This window comes from Westerdykella ornata (assembly GCF_010094085.1).
Source record: "Westerdykella ornata strain CBS 379.55 unplaced genomic scaffold EI97scaffold_1, whole genome shotgun sequence".
Lineage (NCBI taxonomy): Eukaryota > Fungi > Ascomycota > Dothideomycetes > Pleosporales > Sporormiaceae > Westerdykella > Westerdykella ornata.
The window spans coordinates 1,941,542-1,963,476 of record NW_022986851.1 but is presented as its reverse complement, the minus strand read 5'-3'; the positions used below and the strand labels follow the sequence as shown (position 1 = coordinate 1,963,476).

Genomic DNA, 21,935 nt, shown 5'->3' with positions numbered 1-21,935 from the left:
GCTTAGTTGTTATATGGGCGTTGTTTCTGAATTTCGCCAACTGGATGCATGGATTCGCCCTCCCCCGTTTCTTCTGTAAAGAGAATCCACCTTTATACCATGGGTTCTGCACCTTGCAACAACCAGCGGCATGAAAGTCCGAGGTGAATTTTCCGGCAAGAGAATTAGAAGGGCGGTGCCTGCTTTAGCGGTGTTACTGAAATTACACCTGAGCAAATCGCATGGACGCATCTGCCCTTCTTCTATCGCGCAAAATACATTCCACTCTCACTCTTCTATGTTTTGCAGAGTGCTGCTGCCTGTTTCCACTCTGAATCAGAAGGCATTGAGAACATGGCCCTTCCAGTAAAAGAACCTGAAGGATGCTGCGCCAAGGTGCTGTTTCTCGAGGAAACTGAAGTAATAGAGAAATGGTCGTGTTGGCCCTTCGTGCATTCCGTCAAAGTGTTCCTGAGCGAATATATGTGGTTTGGGCACCGGGCCCAGCGGCTTCTCGATCCCAGGAGAACCTACATCGCACTTCACACTTGCCGTCAAGAAGAAGCCTCTAGGGAACCTGCGGATAGTTCCTGTTTCTAAAAAGTCAGCAGACAAGTCCATGGAGTGGTTCTCCCACCGTCTCTTGTCCCTTGAAAATGGCAATCACACATTTACCATGTTCTCCGCACTGCTGTTGTAGATTTCAAAGTCTTAATTAACGGTCTAACGGCGATGCCTTCTGAGAAAGAAGAATCATCGAATGTCATGGTATCCGGGCTGTCTGCAAACGACCTTAAGATCTTCCGCTACTACAAATCATGGAGATAAGAGTCGCTCGTCCTCTGCTCTCCTTTTCCTAAAGAAGACAGTCCTCTAATCATGTTGTCCGGACTGTTGTTGCAGATCTCGAGGCTTGATTCTGACTCCGAATGGCTCCTCCGTAGGTGAAGCCAGAATGACATTTTATTGCTCCTGTTTCCAAGGACGAAATATTCAGGGACGATCAGGATGTATGAAGGAGCCCCCCGTTCTTCTTTATCCTCTTCATAACAGCGCATGATGCATTCTATGTGCCTTGAGACTGCTGGTCTGCATTCTTTTGAAACTACTGCCCGGTTGCGACTTGCTACCCTATGCAAGAGGAAGAATGACCACTTCCCAATAACGAAACGCTGTAAGCTAAAAGAAATATGCAGAATGACGTGGGATTGTCTGCGTTCCATTTTCCTCTCCAAAAAGAATAATCGTGGCCGGCAAATCATGCAGATTGCTGGTTTGAATTCCAAAACGACGGTTACACGAAATCCCGACCTTTGTTGTCATGATAAACGAGGGTCTTCTTTGGTAGTGCCATCCCTCACCTCGAAAAACCATCAGAGAAACCATGGAAGAATGTTCCCATTCTTTTGCCTAACTTTCAAATGTTGGAGCGACTTCCGGCAGTTTTGGATTCTAATTTTGATGCCAGCCTTGCTATGCACTTTCTCTGAGAAATCAGGAGATAAGCCGAAGAACTCGGCATGGACTGTTTATGGGCTTTTGAATTAATCCATGGACCAGCTGTACATGAGGCTGTATGCCCTTCGGTCCACTCTCAAAAGACAACGTCGCATGTCGTATGTCCCGCGCTTTGCGGCTCTGGAGTATAAATCGATATAATACCGCTGTATGCACGTTCTTGAAACTAGGCAACGTGTATAGCAGGAGCCCAAAGGAGCCCCAATTCTAGGTTTTTGAACGAAGTAGATGATTTGTGGAAGGTGTTGATGTGCCCTCGCTGCTTTTCCTACAAAACGGCCATTGAACTTCCTACATTCTCTAGTCTGCTACCTAAAAGACCACTCTTCCTCTTTGTTCAAAGAATGCGGAAAGCTTACGATGATTCTGTTTGAAAAGACGATGACGTCTTACAAATCGAGATCTCGTCCCCAAGCACGAGAACAAATATCAGCCTACGGTGATCAAGCCCTATAAATGCACCGAATGCAATGACAGAGTTGAGAATAGCGCGGAGTTGGCAAAACACATGGACGCAATCCATAAGGGCTTTCCTATGCCGTGCCGCAAGGCGAGATGTGTCGAGATCCTTTCGGACAGACGTGCATTGGAACGACATGATGATTCGGTACACCGGGTGATGCCACGTCCTCGTTTTAGCAGAAAATTCCTCCCGAGTCACGATATGTTCGGTGGCCTGCCAGCTTTAGATTCGACCTTGTGTTCTAGACCGCAAGCATCTGTCTAAACAAGAAGAACTGTCTACCACCCACTTCGACAGTGTTGTGGTACTGTTACTTGTACCAAAGTTACCAGTCTCCATGGAAATGGAACCGTCTGCATCCCACCGGAAAGAGAAAGGTGGCAACCTCTTCTTTGTGCATCAGTACATGACTCTCAAATACAAATCTTTTTCAGCCAACTTCACGCCGTAATGACCAAGCACACTAGGGCAAGTGCACCCTAACAATGTTGTCTGCAAAAAGCATTTAGGGTTCAAACAATTGAGCTGTCCAGCGCTTCACTTCATGCTCTAAAAGAGTCCATGATTGCTGCCGATCAAGACTGTAACCAATTCAGAATGCTTTGCGGTCTTCTTTATCAGTCGCTTGGGCCCAGTTGCACTCCAAAAGGTGGTCCAGTCGGTCACAGCTCTTTTCCAAGAATCATGCGTTAAGGAGGTATGGAGACGTCTGGTTCTGCTTTTTTACTCTGTCAGAATGAACCACTTTGGAGCAAAATGGAGACGTCTGCTTCTGTCCTCTTATTATGATGTCTGAATGGGGACATGGGGCTGTTCTTCTGTTTGTGAGCGAGCGAGAAGCCTTACCAACCAGAGACAATGGAACTGCCGGCGCTTCGCCCTTTCTCTAAGACAGGATAAGCTTGCGCACGTTTAGGGACTTGCTGCTGAGCTCTGCCATATTTCGCAAACATTTGTACCTGGACGAATTCATGTTGGTTAAAGAAAGTGGTGGACTGACTCAAAATTCTGGACTGTCAAGGATCATGGGAGACAAACTTGGAGGTCATAAACTGCAGGAGCTAGTTTTCTTCGCCTCGCTCTTCAAGTCACATGGACGCGATGATATGTTCGGCAAGGCCGCTGTTCCCTTCCCAGTTTCCAGAAACCACCTGTTGTTCTCTGAATGTACTTGGAAACCACAGATGGACGAGAACAGTACATGACGTCGATCGCCAGACCTCGTGGACGCCTGCTCTTTCTCCCTATGAGCCTAAAACAATGCAGTCTGTGCGATCGCATATTCACCAAACTTGAACACTCTAGAGGCATGAGCGATGGCAGAGATCGCGTATGAAAGCAAATTTATCTAAGATATTCCTGATCCCAGTCTAATCACCAGTCCAGACACACGAGAGCGCTGTAGGATTACAGAGCAAACCATGACTATAAAGATAGAGCTGGCTACCCCTCCTTCATCGTCCAAATCCAATCTAATGGAGCTACGATCTTTCGGAGCTCGTATCTTGCTTTCTACCCTTATCCGAGCTCTGCAAGCAAGATTTCAAATTAAGAACATTTGAAAGCATGGGAGCAAGGCTCGCCTCGTTTAATTTCAAATATGGGGAAAATATCCGTATGATTGACGGCCAGTAGCTCTCACTGGTCTGTTTTCTAAACATGATGAACTACAATAATGTCACTTCAGCCCGGGTCTGCAGAAAAAATCAGGAGACCATTGGTTATATGGATCTGCCGTTCATTTGATCTTCCAAAAACATCTATTGGTGGATCAATGACTCCAGCCGCTGAAAACGCAATTGAGCTCATTAAACCAGAAACCTTATGCGACGAAGGCGTTAGAATTGTCTTCCCTGAAATGCTTAGCTGAGACTCCGCTCACGGAACCAGAGGAAGAGCCGAATCTCACAGCAGAAAAAACTTATGAGTTGATCTCTGTAAGTATTCCACATGCCCGCTTAAATATCAGGGGCATACAGATTCGACGGGGTCAGTCCTAAAACAACACCTTAAATCTACTACATGTCCCATGATGAGCATTCATACACACTCTTCGCCTCCGCCACCAAAAAGATTCGTCGCAAACGATCTGCTGTCTCCACCGGACCCAAACGGAGTGCGGGCAAGATTGCCAAACCTAGAAGTATGGAAATCATGCAAGGCAACAAAGGATCTGTTGACCTCTCTCGGGCTCTGAAACAATGCATGCCCGAATTCACTACCGGCAATACACATTACACGCTACTCATGGAACTATCCGCAGACAGAAAACTGATTCCGGGAGATAGCCCTATGGCGTTGTTAGCTACCTCGAAAATCACCTTCAAAGGACTCCATGTTTCCATTGTCCCAGGCGGCCCATAATTCTCGCCAGGAATTACTCTTTATCATGCGCCTTCCCTGTGCACAGGGCCTTTCGTATATAAACCAAATGCTGTGTTCTATTACTTCTAAAGATTCAGGACAAAGTTCAAATAACTGTTGCCCAAATTACCAGAATGGAGCAACTATGAAGACACCTTTCTCCGTTGCAAAAGACACCCTCATGCGATTGCACTGCACAACGCAGTCTACGAACTATTACATGTTGGTATTCGATAGGCGGTCAATCTGCGTTATGTGTACACCAGGACAAGTGTCTTGTTAGCTAAAACCCGTCAATACGCGTTGGAATGGTTCATTTCCGTCGCATCCAGGGCATCTGAACCTAAACGTCACTGACCCGCAGCTATAGACCGCAGTTCTGTTCACAACGTAGACTTTCCCAATTGTCAAAGGGGAGACGACATGGGCCTGAGCATTTTCTTCCCAAGATTCTCATCGAACACAACCGCGATATGTATCCGCAGGGTTCCCGAACTGTCTATAACGACTCAATGTTCCGCCTCCTAGAGGAACACAGTTCTCATTCACACCTATGCTATCAGTTTAGCCATGTCAATGAAGCTGCAACATTAATGTGTCAAACACATGTATTATGACACGGCAATCCCACTCTCGAAACGCAAAACTCGGAGTATGCCATTTAATAACGCCTACATCGATCCAATAACGAAAACCGCTCGACATACTCAATATGCCCTTGCGGCCAAGCTTCATTTAAACTATTGACGACCTGCTAATGTGCATTTCGCATTCTGATTCCCCATTAACAATGCTCTGGACTAAAACCGTTTCGAGAATTGGGTGATGCACCAGTTCCGTCTCCCACCACCGCTTGGAGTCATGGAATCCGCGGACATGAGTGAAAAGAATCCCATTCTGTGACCCTCTCAAACTGGCTACTTCTACAAGATATAGGACCTTGTCCCATTATATTCCTACCCAAATGGACATATTGAATGTCGCTGCCTTTGGAGTCAATCTAATCGAATGCACCTGGATCCATGGTGTCTGTTCCACAATCCCAAAACAGCTATTCAAAATCAGCTCATGTCCGGCTTCGCAAAGTGCACCTTTTAAGCAATCTGTATGTTTTAACATGCTCCCACAAGCATGACTTCTAAATATGGAGCCACACATCGACATGTCTGTCGATTCATGCACTTCAGGAACTCAACGTCACATCTCAAAAGCATTAGGAATTCCGACCGATGCTTTCTGGCCCATTCCCTTCTTTTGCTCCCCAGCAGATACCGTTAAAGGATAGGGCAGGCGTGCTTATGTTTCGGGCGCTCCGACCTTTTCTAGAGGCAAAAGCATGAAAAAGAACAGCGAAAAGACATGGATTCAAATCACAGAGCAAATCATTACAGTCCCTACAATAAAAGCAAGGTACTGAACCGCCATGACCGTGTCAAAGATGCTCAAGCTTGAAATTGATGAGCGACCCACCCTACCGGCAAACAGCTACGTCACAGAAACGCGACTCTTGAATTTAACAGCGGTCTGGCTATAAAATGGTCGCACCAAGACCTGTTGTTCTATTCCGCTCACGAACAAATGTGCTTTACGAAGTCTCATTTCCCGCCTAAAAACTAAGAAAAACGGGAAAAAAGAGAGTGAAAAAATAGGCAAATTCCAGCCCATGAGCCGAGAAACCAAAGTGTCCCAAAAGAAGTGACATGTCCTGCTTCCATGGATGGCTTGGCTTGTGAAAAACATTACCAGTAGCAACAGCATGCAACCACGGACCCCGAACCGCGAAACTCCAAGAATAGGATTGAAAAAATCATGCTTGGAGCAAGCCCAAGGGTGGCAGCACGCGGAAACGCCATTAAAAACTTTTTATGAAGGTCTCCCCTTCCAGCGAGAATCTACATTTTCCAAAGGCATGGACGCTCCATTGATATAATTCCAAATGCCAGGTTCAAAAGTCCCTAATATATCTTCAAACCGAACTGATGAGATCAACACCGATTGTGAAACCGGCTACTCAACAGGTACGGACTAGAGTTGATGACGGTCCTGCAAGCGTCAACCGATTTGCTCAAATGTCATCTCTTGTGACCCATGGACCGTTCTTTTCCTTGATCCCTAATCATCGAGAATATAAAATACCCCGTGACTCTATTGGAGACCTCAAAAACCGAAAGTTGGAAGCAATGGGCCATGTCTCTCCTTGCTCGCTCCAGCTCCATACAGTCCTGCATTACCAATCCAAAAATACATGTTTATCATGCAACCTATGAAGGCGGGATCGAGTCCAAAATACCACCCAGGGCGAACGGAATATGGTGTAGAGCAGAACTCCAAAGCCCCACGATTCGGGCCATGATGGAGATCACTCTTGGAAGTTTCTGAACTAAAGGCGCCGAAGACTACATCAATCACGGTGATGCCTCTCCTTGCTCGTGACAGGGGGGCACGAGATTACATCAGCTAGAACGGCCTCTCAAGTCTCTACATGTATCTATATAAAGGGAGGGTAGATCCGGAAAGAACCACAGTACAGCTAGATGTGCCGCAGAGCAGCATCAAACAAAACGGAGATTCCAAAAGTGTATGAGGCCATTCCATGGGGACGCCTATAAAATTGGCTTGCGGAGAATTATGTGCTGTCTCTCCTCACTCATGAAATATCGAAAGCGAGCTGCAACACCCTAAAGTGGAAGTCAGATACGTGATGAAGACGAGTTCGCAGATAAAAACAAGTTACTGTCCGGTTCATGTGCCGGAGAGCAGAACCAAAAATCTGGTATTTACTTCAAGATGACCATCCCTCGAGCTTTCGCAGGTAAAAAGACCTCGACGCGAGACAATGTGCCTTCTGGCTCGTAACTTTGGACGGAGGAGGTTACATCAAATAGTGTTAACATAAAAAAACACTTGGACAGCGTCCATGTCGAAACCAGAACCAAAAAGATGCCTGAAACGCGCCATGTACGGCAGACGATATCAACATAAGAAAATGAGAATTGGTTATATGAAGGCCGCACTCGGTCGTCAACGAACGATGGTCCTGTTTCCTTACCTACACAGTGATTTCCGAGTTGAAAACTCGTGAATGCTTGCGCCATGTGGTGACCTAAGATCGATCCAGGTTCCGCTCATGGCTCACAGAAAGAAGAAAACAAGCAGAGTATCAAAAGCACCATGAGTCCGCAGTTTTTGAAGAGATAGTCATCGCCAACATGAGTGGCGGCTGGGCCTTCGTGACCTTGGGTTGGTGATGATGGTGATGATGGTGATGATGATGATGATGATGATCACCACCTATATGAACGGCGATACTGCGTGTTTCCCATGTCCGTAACAGCGTTGTGATCTCAACCGCCTCGAGAATGTCACTTGGGCATCTGGGTCTTACTACAACCTTCCACTGAATGTTTGCTTAGTAATACCCCTTTCGTCGCTGCAGCCCCATCACAAGCACGACACCACAGCCCAGACTCGGCCCAAAGACCAGAATCAGAGAACATCGCATATATTCCTCGCCCTTTGCAAGGTCCTCATCATCTCTGTATTGTCGATCTCCCTTTCTCCACGCACATTTCCCCATTTAATTCACCCTCCCCCTCGAAAACGCCGTCCCAAACGTCCAAAGCCCATACGTCGCCAATACACTGAGCAGCACGGGCAACGGCTTCCCTCCCGTCCTCACGGCGCGCGGGATGGAGCTTCCGGCCAGGATGACGGATGCGAGGAGGGCGAGTTCGACGCCGTAGGGGGCGCGGTTGCGGATGCGGTAGCCGCCGAGCATGTACTGCTGGTGTTAGTTCGCGCACTTTGTTGTAGGCATGATGTGAAGTTGTAGTGATGGATTGGGCGTGGGAGGTGAAGGATATGGGGTCGGTGGATTGCTGGGAGATGTGCAGCAGAGGGAGACGTACGAGCGATCCGACCGTCACGCCCGCTGCAACAGAGGGGACGGATCCTGTGCGCACATATCCCGTGATACCGCCGCCAGCAGTGAGGGCGCCGAGAACGAGGGCGATGGTGTCGGTGGGTGCCTGAGGTGGGTGTTAGCTATTGCTCGTGTACTGCACAGTACTGTTATTGACATGTCGTCATAGCCGGAGCTCGATTTCGTACTGTGTCAAATAGAACTTACCATTGCTGTTCTTGTGCAGTAGTACACTCGATATAATCGCAAGTCAATGAGTTCCGTAAACGCCTGGATCAAGTGTTTGATTCAAAGATCCTGAAGCTAGCTATTACCGGACGAAAACGCGGGGAGAGCTCCTCCCATTCATGCATCCATCGATTTCCGGCGCGGAGCTTCCACATCCCGCCGCCTTCCCGCAACCCCTGTCGATTTCGTTCAACTCTTGGCATCGCATCGGAAGTGGCCCAAGCTCGGTCTGGAGATTGCCAGATGCGTCGTGCATTCTGGCCTCAAGCTCGACGACATCGAAACATTTCCCGCCTCCGCAATTCTCGCAGTAGAAACCCAATTCCTTGCACTCCAGCCCAAACGCTCACGAAGAACCCGTCAGACACCCAACCTCGACCAAAATGGCACCAAAACACCGCTCCCCGGCCTCCACCACACCCACACCATCCAGCGCCTCACACTCATCACCCACCTCCACCACCCCGTCATCCTCCAAATCCTCCTCCTCCTCCAAACCAAACACACCAACCCACACCCTCGACGCCCAACAAATCATCACCTCGATATGGCGCAAATACCTCTCCCAAACCCCGCAGCGCGTGAAACTGCTCGACGCCTTCATGGGCTTCCTCGTCGTCGTCGCCGTGCTGCAGTTCATCTACGTGGTTCTTGTTGGCAACTTTGTACGTCGTCTTGCCCATATCCTTTCCCCCCTTTCCAAAATCGATGAATCCTTGGACTGATATAATGGTGAAATGAATAGCCCTTCAACGCATTCCTGTCCGGCTTCTCCGCCACCGTCGGGCAGTTCGTACTCACGGCTAGCTTGCGCATCCAGACGAACCCGGACAACGGCCGCGAATTCGCGGACCTGTCGCACGAGCGCGCGTTTGCTGATTACGTCCTCGGTAGCTTGCTGCTGCATTTCTTCTGCGTCAATTTCATCAATTGAGGCGATGGGGGATCGACGATGATTAAGAGAGGGTGGAATGGGGAGTGTCGTTGGTATGCGGATAGAGCAGGCGAAGCTTTTTCAACTTCATTTTTTTTTATCTTGGTATTGGCACTGGTGTAGAATCATAGCAGCAGCGAGGGGCGTTTCGGCGCAAAACGACATTGAAAGTATTCCCGCCTAGCCGCATCAAATCTGGCACGGCGCGCAACTGCAGAATATTCTTCGAGTCCTTGCTGATCACCAGGTCTAGCAACGGGATATATACAAACGTATATGTATTTGAATTATTTCAGTCCCCTAATCACTCCACTCATGCATGCATAGAAAATCATAAAAAGCCGCCCACATCGCCCTGAAATCCAAGCGCTCCCTGCCTTTTCCGTAACTCTAGGTATTCGTAAGGTCAGATATGCCGCCACAGCTATACACAATCTATTTCCCCGTCTCACTAGATCTCCCTCCCCACTCTCATCTCCCCTTTATTCCTCCAACCCAAACTCCCTCCTCACCGCCCTCCCCACCCGCCTGACCCCCTCCTCAATCTTATGCCCCTCAGCCGCCGCATACGTCGCCCGGAAAAACATAGTCGAATGCTCCTCGTCGGGATCCGCATAGAACCAGCTGCCCCGCATGACGAGCGCGCCCTCCTCTATACACCTCATAAAGATACTCTCCTCAATCTCCTCGACGGTCTTTGTGCGGTAATCCGGGTGCTTGGTGTAGTCGATCTGCATCCAGTGGAACATGCCCGCCATGGGGGGTTTCCAGCTCACGACCTCGCGCGGCAGGTACTTTTCGCAGGCGCCCAGGATGACGTTGCGGCGGCGCGTGTACTCCTTGCGGATGAAGATGAGCCAGTCGAGGTAGCCGGCGTGGCCCCAGTGCTCGTCGAGCAGCTTCCACACAATCAGCTGCGACATGCCCGACGGGTTCTGCGTCGAGAGGTCGGCGTGTTTCTGGTAGCACGCGACGATCTGCTGGCTCGCGGTGATCCAGCCGATTCGGCTGCCGGGCGAGATGACCTTGGAGAAGGAGTCGAGGCGCATGACGCGGCCGTCGGTGTCGAGGGAGAGGAAGCTGGGGACCAGGGAGGCGAGGAACTCGGCATGAGAGGAGGGTTGCGGTGGATCGGGTTCCGAAGACGAGGTATAGGGCGCCATTTGCAGGAAGTAGTAGGGCTCGTCTTCGATGATGTAAATGTCGTGCTTCTGGCAGACCTTGTAGATTTCCCTTCTCCGCTCGGCGCTCTGCGTTGCGCCGGTCGGGTTCTGCCCAGTAGGGACAGTGTACAGGAGGTGCGGTTTCCGGGCGCCGCGGGCGGAGACGTCCCAGGTGGAAAGGATGTGGTCCATTGCCTCGGGGAGCAGACCTTGCTCGTCCATGGGGACGCCGGCGAGTCGCAGACCCATGGGGAGAGCCGTCTCGACGGCGGCCGCGAAGGTGTAGTCTTCGGAGAGGACCATGTCGCCCGGGCGCGAGAGCATGCGGAACGCCATGTCCAGACCCGACGTACTCCCGATACTCATCGTGCACCTCCAGTCCTGATACGGGGGCCTATGCACCAGTTCCGTGTGCTCGGTGATCCACCGGAGCAACTGCGCAGCACCGCAGCCCTGGCCATAATTGAAGGCCGTGGCGATGTCGAAGATGGACTTGTCGTTTGCGAGGTCGTTTTTCCCTGCCGTAATGACGACGCCGGACTCGCGGGTTTCGGCCTCGGAGAAGTGGCCGATGGTAGGCACTTTGATGGAGAGTTCCTCAAAGGGGAAGTATTCGCTCGAGGGGAGGCCGCCGCCCAGGGAGATGAGGCCCGGTGTGCCGAGGAAGCGGGCGGCCTTTTTGAGGTTGTTGCCTTTGCGGGTTCTGGCTTCGTTGGAGAGGTAGTCTAGACGTGGAAAATTAGTATACTGAGTCAATAGGGAGAAGCACAAAAGAGGTTGTTTGAAACGGGGTAAACTCACGGTCCCAGCGTCTAGCCATGGGCTTGTCGTCGTAGTTGCCCTGACGGAAGTTGGCGCTGTCGGCGGGGGCGGCGGTGCCCCATTGCGACTTGTCTGCTTTTCTGCGGCGGCCGTAGATGTCGTTGCTCTTGGGGATGGGGGCCTTGAGCGGGTCCGGGAGGGTGATGGCCGTGGTGTCGGTCACGGCGTTGACTTCAATTGCTGCAGGCGGGGCCATGCTGTAAGTAGAGTTGGTGTTGGAAGGAATGAGAAGTAGTAGGAATTGAGAATTCTCCCTGAGCTGAGATTCGGAGAGGGTAATGGAAAAAGGCCCAAGGAATCGAGAGAAAATCTCAATCTTATACCAGCACTAATCCTCCTCACCACGCCCTGTGATCACTACGCCCTTTGACAATAATGGCAGATCGGGGAATTTGCGGACGAGAGCAAAGGATGTGCTGCGGTATGATGCATGCACCCCTCCTAAATAGGGCCGGCTACCCACGGATGAGGCTACGGAACCGAGGTGCCAAGACAAACATAGATCGACGTGACTCGTTCACAGCGGATACTTTCAGTCATTTTCATACGCCGTGCCGCGCGCCCTGTTGTAAATGCAAGGCGCAATCCTTCGATCCTACAGTCTACTCGTAAGCCTAAACCTCCACCATCGCGATTCCCCTCCACATGGAAAGGAAACACACAATAACCCACGCTCAATCGCACAATCCTCTTCAATACGTTTCTCCGACACAGGCCCTTTCCCTGTGAAAACGTGCCCACGTGCTCTCCGAGCGACTAGCGCAGGTGCTTTTCCGTAGCCGCAGACGTAAAGGTCGAACCCGGTAAACGTTATTATTGGTCGACGCAGCCTTGTTTTACCACGCTTGGAATCCAGCGAGTGGTGCCGTGCCATGGAATCCCGCTACCATCCGTGTATACAGTTACAGTTACACTGGAGAAGGGTGGACTTCGACTCAATATCGGAGGACATGGACAAAGAGTCTAGTGGAGCCCAGATTCTATAGCTACATGCTATGACTGATGCTGAACGACTTATGCAACTCCGACGCCAACTCCATCCTATGCAAGACACCAACAGAAGCGAAACCATGATTACACACTCAATGCCACCACAGACCTCCCTCCTCCATCACCAAAGATGAAGGCAGCCCCTATGCGTCCATCCACATTATCGATACCCCGAGTATGTAAGAAGCCGAAAAGGTAGACGAGGGTATCTCCAGCGCCTAGATGCAAATCGTCCAAACTTCACAAAGTCAACATCGCTCCTCCCTACATGACCACGCAATTCTCGTCCTTGCTGCCCTTCTTCAGCTTATCTTTCGACGCCGGCGACGAGCTCCCCGGCTTATACTGCTGTCCCGATGCCGCCGCCGAAATGACGGCGAGTCTCTGTTTTGCCCTCTCGTCCCCGTGGTCCGCCGCCCGGACGTACCAGACGTTGGCTTCGAGCGGGTCGCGTTGGCAGCCGATGCCCATTTCCGTGAAGTAGCCGACGGCATATTCGGCTTTGGGGAGGCCTGTGGTAGTCAGTACGGAATGGTCCAGATTACTATACGTGCAGCAGCGGGACGACTTACCTTGCTCGGCAGCCCGCTTCGCCCACTCGTACGCCTCGTTCTCGTCCTTCTCGAGCACGGGTTCCGCACCCACAATGTACCAAGCGCAGAGATTCATCATGGCCTCGGGCACCCCCGCCTGCGCAGCGCAGTTGTAGTAGTGGACCGAGACGGCAGGATCCTTGGGACACCGCAGCAAGCCGTGTTCGTAGGCCTCGCCCAACTTCAATGCCGCGTATGGATGGCCCAGGTCTGCCGCTTGCGTGAAGAGCTGCGCAGCGTAGACCTCATCCTTGAAGATGTCGTCCCCGAAGCCCGTCTCGTGCAGCAGGCCCAGCTCGTACGGCGCGCTGTTGTACTGGTGGTCGGCCGCTTCGGTGGCGCGTTTGAGCCACTTGACGCCCTCCTTGTACCGGTTCTGCAGGCCCATGTCTCCCGTCAGACATGCCTTTCCCAGACGTGTCGCAGCTCCGGGGTGATTCTTCGACGCTGCCGCACGGTAGAACTGGACCGCTTTCGCGTAGTCTTTGCGGCAGCCCCAGCCAAACTCGTAGCAGAGCGCCGCCCGATACCCAGACTCTGCGTGGCCGTGCTTGCTTGCGGCAACGAAGAGGGGGAAAGCCCGATCATAATCCGGCTTATCCTTGTTGAAGAGGCCCGATGCGTAGCCGTCCGCAAGGTAGTACTGCGCAAAGGGGTAGCTGCGGTCGGCGAGCTTCTGTAATATCTGGCGGGCTTCCCGTAGGATTTCCGCAGCATCGAGGCCAGATGACTTGGCAGGGGGAGCGGCGTGAGGCTCCGGGCCGTCAGAAGGGTGTTGGAACGCCATCAGTTCTCTCGCAAGGCCCACCATGTAGATCGCAAACTCGTACTGTACCACATTGTCTTGCGTCTTCTTCACATTCTGTCGGTACATGTCCAACGTCTTCTTTGTATCCAGCAAGCTGGCATTCTGACCCACCACCCCTCGCAGCTGAGCATTGCCGAAGACATTCGCCGTAGGCGCAACCTGCTGGTTGTAGGGGAGATTGAGCAGATCGACATACGATGTAGGGCGGGTCTCTGGCGACCGGCGGGCGACTCCCAGGTTCCTGCCATAGTTGGCGGGCGAGAGGTTCGGCGAAGGAGGCCCGCCCCCTGCGGAAAGGTGTGGGGAGTGAGTACGACCGCCGGGATGCAGCTCGGAGCCCAGCGCATATGCGGAGCTTGGTCTTGCCGACGAGGTGCGGGGCGGGTGTACGTCGAGGCCAAAGTTGAAGTCGAGCCGAGGATCACTGTGGTTGCTGCTGCTTCCGGGCGATGCAGACTTTTGACGCAACTGGCCCATGTCGTAGGAGGGACGGGAGGATGGCGTCGCGGTAGAGTCGTTGAGGTAATACGCATCTGCACTATAGGGTGCGGACGAGTGAGGGTGGCTGGAATAGGATACGTCGTCCGACGATTGCGTTTGTGCCTCAAATATCTGTTCCGACGTCCGCGCGTCGTTCACGTACACGATGCCATTTGGTGCCTCGTACGTATATTGGTTTTGATTGTGCACTTCGTTCCGCCTGTCGTCTGCGAGAATTTCCTCTCCTGATCGCTCATCATTCACATATACGATTCCGTTGGGGGCGGGGTATCGATTGTTTGCGGCGTCTCCATCTCTCGTCTTGCCGCTGCCGTAAATGGTGCCGGATGCGGCATGTGGCCTCTTCTCGTCGTCGTCGTCTGACGAGAAGGTGTCCTCATACTGCGCAGCACTGGAATGCCGTGCGTTGCAGGGCGCGTCGCTGATACTGAGTTGGTGGATGGGTATGTCCTTGGTCATGGCTAACGAGTTCCCCGAATCCCGATTTCCGAAGTCCCCATATGTGTCCTTTGAGGCTGATCTTGAATGGTCAGCAGAGTTCAGGTCCGAAGTGGAGCCAGACTGCCTCGAGCCACGCGCGCCTTCTACTGTATCCTCATGCTCACCAATATTGAAGGAGGGTATGCGGAGGTCCTTGGGTACGGGAAGCGGTTTTCGCCTGACTGGGCTCGTAGAGTTTGTGTAGCTTTCTATGCTCGACCGGCTGGAACGGTAGCCTTGTGGAGGAGATGTGCTGGGGGCGGTATCGTGGAGAGGATTTGGCGGTAAGCTCTCGGAAGGTGCGACTGATGCTTGGGCCATTATTTATGCCGTGGTTGTGCGCGAGTTGCGTAGGAAGGGTCGGCCGGCTTCCCAAGGTCGATCTTGGGAACGTGGAAGCGACTGGACGGGACCCCGTAGTGAGAGAAGGGTGTTGTAGAAGGAGGCAGTAAATATTTACAGGGGATCTGGTGGGTGCTGAGGGATGAGCGGCTTCAATGCCACGGAAATCGTTCAGCGGGACCAAGATTGTGAGATTGGGCTCCGCGACAGCAATTGTCGAAAGGAACGAAGGAGATATGTACAAGAGAGGTGAAGAGGTATTGAGAGGGTTCTGGAGGTGCTGGGTGTTGAGGTCAGCCAAAAGGCGGAGGTGAGTGTTCGACTTGTTGAGAGGGAGTGGGGGTGCTGATTGAAGGTCCTCGGTGCGAAGCCTTGCCGGTTTGAGGTGGGCGTAGGTGCAGCTGTGTTGGAAGCACGGCAGCGAGACTCAGGCACCGACGACGCACATGGGTCCGTTCTGGGAAATGGGGTGCAGCAAGAGAGAAACAGCAAAGAGTGAATGATTTGGGGAACGGGTGGAGAATCTTGAAATAGCGCAATGGGGCAGTGAGGACGCACCTTTTTCGCATCAGGGGTGGACCACTCAACGGATGGAATGCCCCGCGTGTACAAGTAGTAAGCAGGTCCCTTTTCTCAGTACGAGGCAGCCAAGCCGTTCTGGGAATAAGGTGATGGGTACCAACTGAAGCAGAGGGGCGCAGTTTTCGGACGGGACGGATCTAAGGAGAGGTTCAACGAGTGATGGGATGACTTGCTCTTTGGTGCCTTGGAGCAAGCAACAGAACACAGAAGTTTAGAGAGTCAACCGAGGGGGAAAGGTGGAGAGGGAGGCTGTGAAAGAAAAGTAGGTTTTGGGTACAGGTAAGCCCTGGCGCGCCAGGCAGCGGCAGGGCCCTATTTGTATACTCCATGTCGACCGAGGGCGCCACGCCCACCTCTGATGAGAGGCAGACGGCAGACGAAAGCAGCTGGGCCGTGGCCGTGTGCATTAATGGGACTGGGGACTGAGAGGGCTCAGCATTCGTCATCGCTGGGTTTACAATTACCAGAGTTCTCGTACTTGGTACTCCCTGCCCAGGAATGTGGACTTGTGCCATGGCCCTTGAGTTTTATAACAATACAATACTCCGTACATGGAACGACTTGATGTAGCGATCTGCTGGGGATCAGGTGCAATGTGCGGGGACGGGCATGGGTAGATGGGCAGGGCTTTGTACTTGTATACTTGTATGAAGCAAGTAGACTATCTTCACTATGTTTGATGACCGCCATGTCTCCGTCATCAGCAGGTTTCCGAGCAGTCTGAAGCAGCCCACGGCCCACGACTGCTAACAATCTGCCTAATAACTCGAGTATTCCCCTCGATGCATGCAGTTCAGCTTCAGCTTGCCCGGGGCGGCCCCAATTGCTTCTGGTGTGTGTTGGAGATGGCGGGCGGCTCAGCACCCCGCAGCACGTCCGCATCCGGACATGACGGATTTTCATGACCATCTTGTCTGCATCGGGGAGACGTTGATGCCGTTAGTTGGCCTGAGCAGCGAGTCGAGAGAAATGATGACCTTCAAGACGCAACGAGCAGCAGTTTCATCACCATTACGGAGTACCTATCGAAGACGACCTGGGTACGAGGGGTGGCGGTGGGAAAGCGTCGCGAGGGGTTGTTGGCACCGCGTTGCGGCTGACGATGGCGCGAAAAATTCAACACCAACGAGGCATCTCACCGCCGACAGGATCTGATCGGTCATGGGCCTGGCCTTTGTTGAGACCCTGTTTTTCCTTTGCCTCTTCTGGGGAAGATGCGGCTCTTCGATGTGGGTTCCCGCGACGATGCACGAAACAGCCAGGTCTGTGTGCATGGCATGCGCAACTCGACTTTCAACCACCGACCAGCTTCAACGACGCTGAAACCATGACGATGATGAGATGGTGAATAATAAAATAATAATCAGAGAAAGCAATCATCAACTCGCGACCTGACGCGGCGCAGCAGCGTGCCCTACACACATTTTCAGTTGGTACAGCAACCAAAGTGGCATGGTCCGCCCCAAGTCCAAGAATAGCCAGTCAGGGGCCCTCTCCTTGTCCTCCGCCGTCGGTCCGCTCGCTCGCTCTCGTCGCCCAACCATCCACAACGGGTGCCTTGTTTGTCGTCGTTCTCTCCGACCTCATCCTGTACCTGATAGTTTGTTCCAGCCCAGCCGGCTCCATGGCCGTCCTGTCCCTCGTTTGAACCGAGTTTCACCCTTCACGCGGCTGCTCCCCGCCTGCCTGCCCTTGCGCATCCCTCGCTCGACATCGCAAACACCAACCCACGCCTCTCCAAATCGCTTCTTGAGCCATCGGCGTCCGTCGCACTTTTAGCATCGCCAACTGCCTCTCCCGGAAGCATCGCTCGTTTATTTCGCCAACCGTGGATAGGGCCACATCGCTGATTTCCCAGGGTCGACGAACCCGTGTACCCCTTTCACACCGTGTGGAACGCACCCTCTCCCTCCCTGCCGCTCCCAGTCATGTCGCTCCCTCAACGGCCGAACCCTACTTCCCCCGGGCTCAATGAGCGCCCTGCCTTTCGGGAATCCGCTCGTCGTCGCCGTCCCTCCGACATCGAGAATTCACGAACCCACCGCCGCACCACGAGTAAAGGCGCCACCCACCCCACCTACGGTTCTCAACTACCCTCTCCTAACACCCCTGTACCGATGGAGCGTGATCCCATCATGGCCGGCCAGCACAACTCTCCCACTCCCGATCTGGGAAGGAAACGCAGTCTGATTCGCCCGGAGCGCAGCCGCATCGACCCGAGCCATCCCAACTACCACTACCGCCAACATGCACAGAAGATGACAGTCTACCCCTCGACAACGGGAAACGATCCCATCCTGGAGGACTATATGGAGGGTGAGACGGTCAGCTCCGACAGCACCGAAATGAAGCCCCCTCATCTTCGCAACGAGTCGAGTGGTCCCTACAATGACAAGCAGGCTCCCTTGGACGATGGACGACCAAACCGCCGCCTCACTCGTAGTAAGACTGCGGACAAGCTGGAAAGGCAACGGCAGAAGGAGAAGGAGGCGTTGAGGCCGCCGAGCCTGTGGAACATTTATTGCGCCGTCATAACGTTCTGGTGTCCAGATGCCGTGCTTCGCTGCTTCGGAAAGGTCCAGAAAGCCCAACAGCGTGCTTGGAGAGAGAAAATGGGCTTGTGCAGCATCATCTTGATGATTTGCGCCGCCGTCGGTTACCTGACTTTCGGTTTTACGCAGACCGTTTGTCCTAGTGGTGGCGCAGCACGCCTGCAGGTGAACAAGGTGGATCGCGGATTTTTGATCGTCCATGGAAAGGCTTACGATCTTTCTCGATCCGAGCACCCTCCTGCTCGAGGCATCCAGGAAAACGCCAACGTCTTGTTCGACTTGCCTGAGAAGAACGGTGGAAAAGACGCCAGCTTTCTCTTCCAGAATGTGAACGGTGCATGCAAAGGTCTCATCACACCGGCTCCTGGTTCTTCCGTTGTCACAAACTCCAATGGCGACATGGCTTGGTACTTTCCCTGCCGCCTCTTCAACCAAGATGGCTCGACCCAGCCCAATATGACCTTCCTGGGCTACAATGGCTTCCAATGCCACACCAGCGCCAGAGCACGACGCGAGTTCTACGGCCTGAGAAACACTGGCGAGGTGTACTTCACCTGGGACGACGTCAGGAACAGTTCGCGCAATCTCATGGTTTGGGGAGGTGATGTCCTTGATCTCAATCTGCTGCAATGGTTCAACAAGTCCGACGTCGTGTGGCCCAACCGGTTCGACGAGATCCGCCAGAACCCAGCAGTCCGCGGCATGGATGTCACGCGCTTATTCTCGTCCAGCTACGACAAGCAAATCGCCAGGTGTTTCACCGAGATCATCAAAGTGGGTTCCATTGACACTGAGACCATTGGTTGCATTGCGTCCAAGGTTGTGCTCTATGTCTCGCTCGTCTTCATTCTCTCCATCGTCGTGGCCAAGTTCGTTTTGGCTCTTGCGTTCCAATGGTTCATCAGCAGGAAATATGGTGCTACGAAAACCACGCTCGGCAAGACAGACTCGAAGCAGCGGAAGCAACAGATTGAGGATTGGAGCGATGACATCTATCGCCCGCCGCCACGCCTCATGGATCCTGCAGGGCCTGATCGGTCTAGCAAACGCGGCAGCGCATTCCTGCCCTCGACCTCCCGGTTCACGAGTCCCTACACCATGGATAAAGCTGCCAAGAGCCGCGCTCCGCCCACCACCATGACCACCAGTCAGAGCGCTTCCTCTCGCCTCCTCTCATCCAACTCCAATGCCATGTATAGACAGCTCAACACGAGCCACAGCACCCTTCCAACGCACGACGGCAAGCCTTCGGTGCAGGAGAGTCGATCCAGTCTGATGCTTTCAGGGACAACCGAGCAGAACCGCTATTCGACCATGGGCGAAGTGGAGGGTCCTGGTCCCGCCGGATTCATCCACGAAGCTGTCGTGCCTCAGCCCCCTCCGGAATGGCAGCCTTTTGGTTATCCTCTGGCTCACGCTATCTGCTTGGTCACGGCCTATTCTGAGGGAGCCGAGGGTATACGTACGACGCTGGACTCTATTGCCACGACGGATTACCCCAACAGCCACAAGCTCATCCTCGTCATCTGTGATGGTATGATTAAAGGCAAGGGCGAAGATCTGACGACACCCGAGATCTGTCTGGGCATGATGAAGGACCACGCCGTCTTGCCTCACGAAGTGCAGCCCTTCTCCTACGTCGCCGTCGCGAGCGGCTCCAAGAGGCACAACATGGCCAAGATCTACTCCGGTTTCTACGACTACGGGGAGAACAGCCTTATCCCCACCGACAAGCAGCAACGGGTGCCCATGATGGTCGTTGTCAAGTGCGGTACCCCTGATGAAGCAACCAGCTCGAAGCCTGGCAACCGTGGAAAGCGAGACAGCCAAATCATCCTGATGTCCTTCTTGCAGAAGGTCATGTTTGACGAACGTATGACGGAGCTCGAGTTCGAAATGTTCAACGGCATCTGGAAAATCACCGGCATCTCTCCCGATTTCTATGAGATCGTGCTCATGGTGGACGCCGATACCAAGGTGTTCCCTGACAGCTTGACGCACATGATCTCCGCCATGGTTAAGGACCCCGAGGTCATGGGTCTCTGCGGAGAGACGAAGATTGCCAACAAGCGGGCGTCTTGGGTGTCCATGATCCAAGTCTTTGAGTATGTGTCTGCGCTCGTATCACCTAACATCACGTCACTGACAGTAGCAGGTACTTCATCTCCCATCATCTGTCGAAATCGTTTGAGTCGGTCTTTGGTGGTGTCACGTGTCTACCGGGATGTTTCTGCATGTACCGCATCAAGGCGCCCAAGGGCGGTCAGAACTACTGGGTACCGATCCTCGCGAACCCGGACGTTGTGGAGCACTACTCGGAAAACGTGGTCGACACGTTGCACAAGAAGAATCTTCTGCTGCTAGGCGAGGATCGGTATCTGTCAACGCTCATGCTCAAAACGTTCCCCAAGCGAAAGCAAATCTTCGTGCCACAGGCTGTATGCAAGACGACGGTACCCGATGAGTTCAGGGTGCTGTTGTCACAGAGGCGTCGATGGATCAACAGCACGGTCCACAACCTGATGGAGTTGGTGCTGGTCCGGGATCTGTGCGGAACCTTCTGCTTCAGTATGCAGTTTGTCGTCTTCATCGAGCTGGTCGGTACGCTGGTACTGCCTGCTGCCATTGCCTTCACGTTCTATCTTAGTGAGTATTGCCGTTGTTGATGGTGCGGATGAATCGCTGACGTATGGCAGTTGCCATCTCGATCAAGGCGGCGGTGCTGCACACTGAGGCGCCGGTCATCCCCTTGGTTCTCCTCGCGCTGATCCTGGGTCTACCGGCCGTGCTCATTGTGGTGACGGCGCATCGATGGTCGTACGTCGCGTGGATGGTTGTGTACCTCCTGTCCCTCCCTGTTTGGAATTTCGTGCTCCCGACGTACGCGTACTGGAAATTCGACGACTTCAGCTGGGGCGAGACGCGCAAGACGGCCGGGGAGAAGACCAAGAAGGCGGGCCTCGAGTACGAGGGCGAGTTTGACAGCAGCAAAATCACGATGCGACGGTGGCACGACTTTGAAGCAGGTATGTAGCTCGGCGGGGCCCCTCCCCGGCAAGGTATTTGCATGTACTGTAGTACACGGGACTGACACGAGGCACAGAACGGAGACTCAAGCAATCGGGCGCATGGTCGCAGCAAGGCACGTCGACGACGGGGTGGTCGCAAGGACAGCAGCAACCGTACGAGTATGATGGCTACTATGGCCACTAAGCGTGGGACGACAGTGGCATGCCATATCTACCCCGAATCATTGCCGCCGCGCGGTGTGTGCAAGGCACTGACAGGTAAAAAGGAGTCTGCATTTTGTGCTATGATGCATTTCATGGGCTGGGGGTTTTTATTTCTTGTTTGGATAAGTGTTGAGCACAGCGCTGTTCTTCCTTTTTGTTTTATTTTATTTTTTCGTCATTATTCTTCTTTTGGTTTTCCTGACGGTCTTGTAGACGACGGGTCTGCTTATTTTCCCATGTTGTTTAGATGGGCGCGCTCAGCTTGTATTTACTACAGGGTTCGCCCACTTATTTCTTAATGGTGGAGGGTGGAGAGGGGGCAGACGCATAGTCTAGTCGTAGTAGGTAATTCCCTACCTGGGTCTCATTCATCATGATCGAAAGCATCGTTATGACGAGAGTGCTGACAACAAACAATACTGCACAATACATTGCGGTGAGACAGTGGCGGTCGGCTCAAT

The 21,935-nt window shown here is 52.8% G+C and overlaps 5 protein-coding genes across 5 annotated transcripts; 2 read left to right on the top strand and 3 right to left on the bottom strand.

Moving 5' to 3' along the window:
- Nucleotides 1-7,715: 7,715 nt before the first annotated feature.
- EI97DRAFT_429356 (uncharacterized protein) lies at nt 7,716-8,587 on the bottom strand. Its single transcript, XM_033797423.1, has 3 exons — nt 8,454-8,587; nt 8,233-8,352; nt 7,716-8,105 (listed from the first exon to the last, which is right to left on the bottom strand). Exons 1-3 carry the CDS (start codon nt 8,454-8,456, stop codon nt 7,902-7,904), a joined length of 327 nt encoding a protein of 108 aa, XP_033658845.1. The 5' UTR covers nt 8,457-8,587; the 3' UTR covers nt 7,716-7,901.
- A 142-nt stretch (nt 8,588-8,729) lies between these two features.
- Nucleotides 8,730-9,707, top strand: EI97DRAFT_491258 (defender against death DAD protein). The gene is made up of 2 exons (XM_033802258.1): nt 8,730-9,139; nt 9,220-9,707. Exons 1-2 carry the CDS (start codon nt 8,858-8,860, stop codon nt 9,406-9,408), a joined length of 471 nt encoding a protein of 156 aa, XP_033658844.1. The 5' UTR covers nt 8,730-8,857; the 3' UTR covers nt 9,409-9,707.
- On the bottom strand, nt 9,678-11,803 carry EI97DRAFT_389845 (PLP-dependent transferase). The gene is made up of 2 exons (XM_033796214.1): nt 11,373-11,803; nt 9,678-11,296 (listed from the first exon to the last, which is right to left on the bottom strand). The coding sequence occupies exons 1-2, from the start codon at nt 11,587-11,589 to the stop codon at nt 9,891-9,893; spliced, it is 1,623 nt and encodes a 540-aa protein (XP_033658843.1). The 5' UTR covers nt 11,590-11,803; the 3' UTR covers nt 9,678-9,890.
- Nucleotides 11,804-12,647: 844 nt separating this feature from the next.
- EI97DRAFT_454510 (HCP-like protein) lies at nt 12,648-15,086 on the bottom strand (the record flags this gene model as incomplete). Its single annotated transcript, XM_033800551.1, has 2 exons — nt 12,648-12,895; nt 12,956-15,086. 2 exons carry the CDS (start codon nt 15,084-15,086, stop codon nt 12,648-12,650), a joined length of 2,379 nt encoding a protein of 792 aa, XP_033658842.1.
- A 2,339-nt stretch (nt 15,087-17,425) lies between these two features.
- EI97DRAFT_25912 (chitin synthase 4) lies at nt 17,426-21,651 on the top strand. Its single transcript, XM_033794208.1, has 4 exons — nt 17,426-20,346; nt 20,397-20,887; nt 20,938-21,267; nt 21,345-21,651. The coding sequence occupies exons 1-4, from the start codon at nt 17,618-17,620 to the stop codon at nt 21,452-21,454; spliced, it is 3,660 nt and encodes a 1,219-aa protein (XP_033658841.1). The 5' UTR covers nt 17,426-17,617; the 3' UTR covers nt 21,455-21,651.
- The last annotated feature ends 284 nt before the right edge of the window (nt 21,652-21,935 follow it).